The sequence below is a fragment of the Rhinopithecus bieti genome, unplaced genomic scaffold (assembly GCF_001698545.2).
Source record: "Rhinopithecus bieti isolate Rb0 unplaced genomic scaffold, ASM169854v2 scaffold_947, whole genome shotgun sequence".
In the NCBI taxonomy this organism is placed as follows: Eukaryota; Metazoa; Chordata; class Mammalia; order Primates; family Cercopithecidae; genus Rhinopithecus; species Rhinopithecus bieti.
Genome location: NW_016803664.1, coordinates 6,935,196 through 6,944,670, shown reverse-complemented (window position 1 = coordinate 6,944,670; position 9,475 = coordinate 6,935,196). Strand labels below are relative to the sequence as shown.

Genomic DNA, 9,475 nt, shown 5'->3' with positions numbered 1-9,475 from the left:
TCTGATCACCTGGACCCCGTTGAATAAAACCTGCCTAATTATCGTTAACAACTTTAATGACCAACTTTTTATTCACTAACTCTCCCTCTCAACTTCCCCCACCATGTTCATCAGACATGCAGTTAATAAGGCATATATAATGAAATGTAAATGCATTTGGCACTAACATCCAGTGTTATTCTGTTTATAGGTATACACTTTCTACACTTTTTAGAATTTAACTCTATTTTGTAGCTATTACTGAAATGATGTTGAAGTAGAACAACAACAACAAAATCTTTGATCTGAGTACTTTTTTTTTTTTTTTTTTTTTTTCCAGACGGAGTTTTGCTCTTGTTGCCCAGACTGGAGTGCAATGGTGTGATTTCGGCTCACTGCAACCTCCCTCCTCCTCCCAGATTCAAGTGATTCTCCTGCCTCACCCTCCAAAGTGGCTGGGATTACAGGCATACGCCACCATGCCCAGCTAATTTTGTATTTTTATTAGAGACAGGGTTTTGCCATGTTGGCCAGGATGGTTTCGAACCTCTGACTTCAGATGATGCACCCGCCTCGGCCTCCCAAAGTGCTGAGATTACAGGCGTGAGCCACCGCGCCCGGCTAATCTGACTACTTCTTAAGGAGGTTCAAACTTCAGAAATAACTGTAAATATTTGTTCAAATAAGAGAAATATTTAGTCTAAAATATAAATCAAAGAAAGAGCACGTACAGCTTACGCAGTGTTTGCTGTAAAGAATGTACACAATTACTGTCTAATAATACATCAGTATTAAAACTTAGTTATAGTTCCTTTATTGTACTGTACAATTATAACCATTTACAATTATTGGTAGTTTAAATAACTGAGATAAATACTGTAATTATGTAGACTCCATTACTTGAATATTTAAGAAACAATTTTCTTCCCAGATGTAAACTTTTATATTACCTTTATTTATCGTTTTAATTTTACTTTTTCTGTTTCATTCTTAGATTCAGGGAAAATATTAAATTATTTCATTAACACCTTGGAGCCACGTTGCTAAATAATTCAGATATTAAAAATTTTTAGCCAAGACCAAATTGTGTGTTTTTTTCAATTTATAGCTCATTTATTAATATTTAGAGACCATATTCCTTTTACGCAATTTTTGGTATCATCTTTTTCTATAGCACTACATTTTACACAGTTATTCCTTGCCTTTTATGGCTGGGAATCAAAACAACATGCGAACTTCAATTTTGTTGTATTAAACACTAAAATTTGTGAACATTTTTAGTACTTCAGTAAAAGCTCAGTCATTGGCAGAAGTGTTCCCCAGATCAGGAAAAAAGGAATTAGGATAATCTATGACCACAAAGTAACAATTAATAGTCTCTGGGAGCAAGCAGCAGCGCCTTTAAATCTTAGATTCTCTTGTGTTTGCAAGTTATGTTTTATCTTTCAGCTGTGAAATTTTAAGTCTATGAAGTAATACTACGAGCAAATTAGCAACAGGATTGCAAGGTTTTTATAGTCCGGTGCTATAGAACAAAAGGCAGTAATTTTTTAAAAATCGTCCATAACGCTGTTTTCGGTCTGCGTCTAAATTTACAATTGCATAGTTTTATTAAAGAGAACGGGAAAGAGGGCCCAGAAGTCGTTCTAGCAATCGGCAGCAATTTATCTATTTTAAATTGTAATGCATACTTTTTTTTCCCTCCTACTGCAAACAATGGCAGATATTCTAAAGGGAAGGACACATTCTTGAACCACTAAGTGGTTTTTCAGATAGCCATTTACAGAGTGCACTCAAGTCCCACTATCTGGCTGAAAGCCAAGTACACACGACCTCCCCTTTTCCTTTTTCCCTTTGCAAAGCGAAACAGGCTAGACGCGTTTACGTGATGTGAATGACGTCAGCCCCCACTGGGTCGCGTGACCGACACCCAACCTTCCTACTACCTCGCCCCGGCCGCCAGAGTGGAAAATATCGCGAGAACTCGCCTTACTATCAGAACTTACTGAGGTTACAGGGGAGTTACTTAGAAGGGAAGGGAAGGTGTGGTTGAGTGGTGGAGTTTTTGCTTTCATTCTTTTAACGTTCACAGCCAAAGCAAAGGCCTTTGGGAACTGCCAGAGTCTCAGCCACCATCCTGGAAAACAGCGGGGGAGGTGGGCCTGGAGGTGGCAAGTGAAATGTGGCTCAGGGGTCGTCATTGCCCCTTGCAGAAGGGGCTGCGGGGGAGGGAGACAACCTGCGCCCGGTTCTGGGGAGCTGGCGACGCAGTGAACCCCGCTGAGGTTGCGTTTTGCCCCAACAGTCGCTGGTGGCTGTGGGAAGGGTTGGGACCCTCTCTGAGAGCAATGAACAGCCCACATCCGGCCCCTGCTGTGTCAACTTTGAGTGGCGTGGAGATGAAGTGGTTGCTCTCCCTTGCTCGGCCACACCGGGTGTCGTGGCCCGGCAGCCGGCCTGGAGAAGTAACTGGTGCCCAGCGCGCAAAACAGGGGCGTGGGCTTCCGCGACCAAGGGCGGCAGCCGGGGGCCATCCTCGAGTTGCCCTGCATCTTCCCGCTCAGTCAGCCCCAGATTGAGGCAGGCTTCTCTGTGCGGGTTTAAATGGGTAACTGACGTCTCGCCTCATTCACCCAAACCTCCAGGCTTCTCCCCCGCACATCCTCCTCCACCCACCTGGTTTCTCCTAGACGGGTGTGCTTGTGTGTGCGACCGAAGGAGGGATAGCGAGAGATCCACGAAGGGACACGCTTGGAGTCGCTAGAGGGAGGTGTGGGACCAGCGAGGAGGGGGCTTCGCCAGGGAGGGGGTGCTGGCAGGCGGAGGGAGCGGCGGGAGGAGGCGCCGGGGGAGGAGACGGAGGCCTGGGGACAGCAGACGAGGCTTCGTCCGAGCCGAGCACTCTTTCTCTTGCTGCGCCGTCTTGAAGCCGCGCGGGCTCGTGAGCAGCGCGAGGCAGTCAAGGTGCCTCGGTTCGCTGGAGCTGCTGCTGCCCGCTTGAGGGAAGCCGGCCCCGGGCGCGCACGCTCGCCCGAGCCCCGGCGCGCCCCGCGCCTGAGCCTGCTGACAGCTGCCGCTGGGCTCTGGCGGTCCGCTCCGGGCTCCGCGGCCTCTGCCCCGCTGCACTCCACCTCCGCCCCCTCGGACTCCCTCCCCTCTGCTTCTACCCCTCCTGCCTCCAGTGCGGATCGTTTCGCAACTGCTTGCCACTCGCCCCGTGCCCGGCTGTTTTTCCATTTCCCGGCCCCCTCTTCTTGAGTACTTTACCCCTGTATTTGGGGACAGGGACTGGAAAAGGGGCGGGTGGAGCGTCCAGTGGAGAAGGAAGCGAGGCCCGCAGGAGGAGGAGGATCGGCGGACCGTGGGGAGGAGACCCCACGCCACCGTTTCTGGTCATCTCCCCTCCCGCCCCGCCCCTGCGCACACTCCCTCGCGGGCGAGCTACTTTCGGACCAGGAAAGTAAGGGCGGCCCTGGGTGACAGCGCCGCGGGGCCAATCCCGGGGTTAGCCGCGCGTCTGCTCGCTTCTCGTCCGTCGCGCTCCCAGCCAGGGCACAACCCGGACCAAGGATGGCTTCGACCACAACCTGCACCAGGTTCACGGACGAGTATCAGCTTTTCGAGGAGCTTGGAAAGTAAGCGCCTTTGCTCGGCATCCACTTGTCCCTTTTCCAGCTGAGGGCGGGTCGCGTTGCCCCCGACCCACCGGCCTCCGTCTTGGGGCGAGGGAGTTTGGGAGACGAGAGGAGTGGGACGAGGGCCACTGGTTTGTCAGCTCTGGGGAAGGTGCTGTCTTAGTAAGGGGAGGGAGCACAGAAGGCGTAGGACCCTTGCCCCGACTGTGGCTCATTTAGATAGTCCCTAGCCCACCTTCTCCCGGTCCCCCACCCTTCTGCACTGAGAGACTTAGTGAATTTACGATCTCTGCAGTTGTAGCTGTCATCCTGAGAAGTGTGCGCGCGTGCCTGTGTGTAATGTGTGTTTGGAGAGGAAATTAGAACCCATGTAAAATGCAACATACATCATGTTTTCTGTAAGTAGAGATGCCTCCTGGTTAGCGTGTCGGCCGTACTGAGGAGAACTCACAGCCTCAGACGGTGCCATATTTATTGATGCCGAAAGTTCAACTTGGCATGGAGACTATTTCGCATCCAGTAGTTGTTCTGTCCAGGAAAAGGGCCACCCAACAGAACCCAACCCCTTGCCCTATATCCACTGTTATTCTTTGCACCAGATTACTGCTCACCATCATTCTTCCTAGGATTTACGTGTGCATCTTTGCGTTCTCTGGGAGGATTTATTTATACAGGCAGCGGAAAAGCCCTCTGGAGACTGAGAGCGCTCTTTAGAGTAGCCTAGCATTGTGTAAAACCACCTCATTTACCCGACTGGCAGAACTACTTGGAGATATTAGGGAAGGAGGCAGGAGATCTACTGTGGACTTGTGTAAAGGGACCTAGGGGCCGAGCTGTGAATGCTGATTTTAGTAGCATTGAACCCAAACCCAATTCCTCTTTCAGTACTTTAGACTGTTACTTTTATGAAAGGGGTGGGTTTATATGTGTGTTGTTGGTTTATACTGTAATTAAAGGAAAGGTAAATATTTTTGAAGGTAATAAAAATATATATGTATATATTGTCTGGTGTTAAAACATGGAGAATATGTCGGAAGAGCAGCTTAATTCAAATCTCTCCCCTCCCCCAGCCCAAAACAAGGCATAGAGAAATCACCATACCAGGATTTGTTAAACCACACTAATGTGCTCAAGATTGATATTTTAATGAAATTAATTGCCATCTTTACTTACTTGGAACCACATTAATTTTTTGTTTCCTACCAAAGTAAGTAGACAGCAGATTTTTTTGCTGCTCTTCCTCTGCTCTCTTCTGTGCAGGGTTTTTCTCAGAGCATTTGGTGCTGTGAGTGTGAACTGTAAAATGTTTTCAAATTTTTTGTGCAAACAAGAGCGGTCATAATTGGCAGTTCCTTTCATTTTGTTGATTAATAATGTGTGCTCCCAGTTAAATAAAATTTACTTTTATTCTTCAACATTAAAGAAAGTCTAGGTTTCCAGGAAGAATTGTTCATTTACTGGATATTACTGTACTTCACTGGCAATCCACTAAAATCAATAAAAATGCTCAGATTTTATAAAGTTTTTAATGGAATGTTATATCTGTTATATTAATGACCTGCTAATTATTGGTTTCCAGGGGGGCATTCTCAGTGGTGAGAAGATGTATGAAAATTCCTACTGGACAAGAATATGCTGCCAAAATTATCAACACCAAAAAGCTTTCTGCTAGGGGTGGGTATTTTCAACCACATATATTGGTTAATTTTGTATATGTCATGTTGATTATAGGTTCTGTTGTATGTAAATATATCGTATTTATAACTGAATTTTAGACTTAGGTATCATATTACATATTGAGATTATTTTCTTCCTGAATGCTTCTTGGTCTGTACAGTTTAAAAATAAATGGAAAGATATAATTATTATTCGATACATTGCTATTAAAATTCTATCTGTCCTACGGGCAATAGCATGAATAACTATATTTTAAAGCAAATAAATGTCAGGTGCATTTTGCTTATAGTTTAAGTATAAAATAACTTTTTGAAAGACCATGGAATGGAAAAATATAAGTCTCACAACTGTCATAATTCCCTTTTGCTTTTGGGAGGAAAATAGGTCATAGCTCAGTTGAATCATATATTTCAATTGTAGTTACACTTGAACTTAATTCATCAAGGTATATTTAACAGTAATAGCTTTGATAAGAAAAAAATTATGATTGCTATATTCTAGGAAGTTTAGTTTTATTTTGATGTTTTCTGTGTGCAGCTCAGACCTTTACTTGATCTTCGCGTTAAGGCTTCACACAGACTCATGTAATGTATTTTACACATGTAGTTTATAGCTACAGAGATAATTCATACTCGTAAAATAGCTGTTGACATAAGCAAAAAACTTGGAGGACTCTCACTGCATTCTTTTTATTTAGTTGAACTCATGCAAAAGTACTTATGCTGAAATGTTAGGCATTCCAATTATTGTGGGCACGTGTCTGAGGTATTTCCATGGGAATTTATGGTTTGATGAAATAAAAATGAAATGAAAATGAACAAAATACCATAGTGTAAGCTCATCTCAGTGACCTGGTTTATTTCAAGTAATGAGAGAAGAAATTCCATTAGGTTTAGTTTTCCTCATTTAATATGTCTTTTCAAAAGTGCTTCTTACCAAAGTTCTGGCATCATTGCTTTTGGTCTCTGCTATGATTAGTTTTTCCATATTTATTGCAAATTCTACTTTTAACATGCACTTTAGGATTAGGTTGGTATTTTAGTTTATCCATTTGCATGGGATGTTGTTTTAATTTCCTTCATCTGATTTTGACATGATTCTGAGGAAGATCTATAAAGTAACCAGCACCATAGAATCATGGTATGAAAACTAATGAGAAGGATATTATGTTAATTATGTTCTCTTAGTCTCTACTCCACAGGAAGGTTTTAACAGTGAAAAGGAATTGCTAAACTCCAAGTGTCATTTTAAGTTAAAAAAATGAAAATGTGTAGTTAGAATCTTTCAGTGCTTCTCTTATTTTCTTCTGTGTGCTAGATAATTTTGGCTGTGGTGGAGGTATCATTTCTTTTGAAAGGATTACAATACCTATTCCAAGATTTTTGGTGGTGTTTCTTTCAAAACAAATCAGTGTAGTGCTTCACTTTTACTAATTTTCTTAACTAGAGCCATCCCTCTTCACTCATCTGAATTTGTGCTCCCTAAATCAAAATAACAAATATACTTGGGCCTTATCACATACATTTTACTCTCTTTTCCCTTCAATCTGTGGAGGAGAAGTCTTCTTTGGCCTGATGGAATCTCTTCTCCTTGCTACTCCACCAGTGTTCCTTACCTGCTCATATTCTGCTTCAAAGAACTATATACGTGTCCTAAAGCTTTTTACCCCTTCTGGATTTAATGATTTTAATTACTCTACTTAGGAAAAGGTACTAGGGTGAAGAGTTAGGAGACATTCTTCTTGCCTGTTCTCTGCCATTTTTTTTTCCTTGTGACTTTGGGCAAGTTTCTTAACCTGTTGTATGTTAACCAACCTAAGAGTGAGCTGGTGGTGAAGAACATTATTAATACTGCAACCAAAGGCTCTGAGTTTAACTTCTGATGCGTATACCTACTGGTTGTGTGATCTTGGGCATGTTAACTATATTCTCTGAGCCTCAGTTTCTTCATCTGTAAAATGGAAGTAATAACAGAATCCTTCCTCACAGGATTTTGTGTGCAATGAATGAATGAACATAGCATAGAACAGCACCTACCCCACAATATGCAGTCAATGAATATTATCTACTATTATTATCTAATAAAGTTGTCATTATGATCATATTAGATTACTTTTGTGAAAGAACTTATAAATCCAGTGGCAGCCTTGATTTAGCTATGAGAACTACGTTTGAATCTTTGCTCTACTAATTAGGTATAAAGTCTCTTTCCTTCTCTGGATATCAGGTTCTTCACCAGTAAAATGGGAAATTATACTTATGGAGTCTCATGGGGGGTTCTGAGGATTCAGGGAATTTAATAAGAATCACTTCTTAAACTGCGAAGTATTGTGTCAATTTTACCTCTTATTATTGTTCTTCTGAAAAATTACAGAACTTTTCCTTCAAAATGGTCAACAATTTTATTTTATATTGTAACACTAATTGGAGCTGGTTGTAGAATATTTGTGCCTTTGAATGAATTCATTTGTTTAACCTGTACTCATATTGAATTATAAACTCTTGAAGAAAAAAATACCATGTTTTCAGTTTTTGATATAACATTCCACAGAATTGAGGGCATAGAAAGGGCTCAGTACAGAGTAACGAGAATCAAATATAGTTGTTGAATGACTTGTAAGTGTTAAGTACTTAATTTACTCCTAACAACAAGCAAATACTGAAAATAAATCTGTGAAGTAGTATATTAAGAGGATATGTCTTAACATGTTAATTCTTTAATGACACTCGTTTCAGAGAAAATAATGATCCAAATAAACCATTTTTGCAGAAAATTTTAAAATAATGAATATATTCAAAGGCAAATGTAAAATGAATTGCAAAATAGTATGCTTGTTTTTTCTAAGGTACTGATTTTTGAGAGTTGCATATGGCAACTTTTGTGGAACATACTTTTTTTGTGCAAATTTTTGTTTGTATTTGAAATTCCATGAGTCTGTATACCCAAGCCTTTAGTCTATTTGTTTTAAAGACCAGGCAGCTTCTCCAACTCCACTAATGTTCTTTAAATATAACATTACAACTGAAAAAGAAAGGGCTATTGTTAATAAATTTAAGACCACGAGGGAATTGCCAAAAATTTGGCTATATTCCTGCATAAATTTGCACATCCAACTATACTGTCAACCAGGCATTTTTCTGTGCCTAGATTTTAATGGATTTCCAGCAGACAGTTTCAGTTGTATTTCCTCTCAGCTGTTAGTCATACATACCATATTTGGGGAACTCTGAGTCAATTGAAGAATTTCTTACCTTTTGTGTTAGCATGTGCATGCATAGAACATTCATTATACTATACTGAGCATGTAAATGAATACACTCATATATAATTTCGCCTATTTTGAAAATAAAAAGTAGTATGGAAGCATCTCAAGCATCTTATATTTTATAGGTAACTTCTATCTTCTATAAAGTTTTTGTTAGATGGGCATTGAGGGCATGCTTAGTAAATGTTGAATAATGATAATAGAATTTTTGCCTTATATTTTCACCATGAGAATTAGAAATTACACCATTTTAATCCCAAACACAGTTAGGGTAGTACTTAACAAAAGCCAACTTTTTCTGCTGTTTTGATATTCTGTTTATTTATACATGTTTAGAACTGTGCACTGTTGTCAAATTATATAAAGTCCAAGAAGAGTTGTGATTGCAGTTCAGAATCCAGTGGACTGATGGTTCTGATGGCAGATATCTTTAGAAATAGTATCTATGGTTTATTTTGCATTTCAAAGCCTCGAGGCGGTAAAATATTTTATGTGGAAGTAATGGCTTCTTGACATTCATCTTCCAGTGTATTTCTTGATCGTTAGAAACCACTTGACTGTTTATATAGAGTCTGATGTGCCACAGGCGCTGTTTTTGTAAAATATAATACATTATAGTATAGGGTTAAAAAATAAGTTATTACAAGTGTATGTTACCTCTACTCCATTGCTAAAGTTAAAAGGGATTTCATTTTATATTTCTGTAAAACTTCAGGCTTAATCAGTTAAGTCACTTTGATATTCTTTGATTTTACTAGTTTTATTAATTCCTAAATTGGTGATATTAGTAGTACATGAATCAGGACTTTATAAAACTACTTGCCCATGTATACAAAATTAGGCCTCATCTATAAAATCTAAATGTGTGTGTGTGTGTATATGTATATCTGCATATATATATATATATATATATATCCCT

General features: G+C 40.6%; 1 protein-coding gene across 34 annotated transcripts in view; it reads left to right on the top strand.

The window, feature by feature from the left end:
* Window positions 1-2,571: 2,571 nt before the first annotated feature.
* Window positions 2,572-9,475, top strand: part of CAMK2D (calcium/calmodulin dependent protein kinase II delta) — a 329,629-nt gene continuing 322,725 nt past the window's right edge. For 30 of the 34 annotated variants that reach the window (XM_017847937.1, XM_017847851.1, XM_017847773.1 and 27 more), the window contains exons 1-2: window positions 2,572-3,614; window positions 5,194-5,288. In XM_017847937.1, the coding sequence (XP_017703426.1) occupies window positions 3,550-3,614; window positions 5,194-5,288 (160 nt within the window). In that variant the 5' untranslated portion in view covers window positions 2,572-3,549. Of the gene's footprint in view, window positions 3,615-5,193; window positions 5,293-9,475 lie in introns of all 34 variants that reach the window. The other 4 variants (XM_017847948.1, XM_017847890.1, XM_017847955.1 and 1 more) reach the window with 2 other exon arrangements.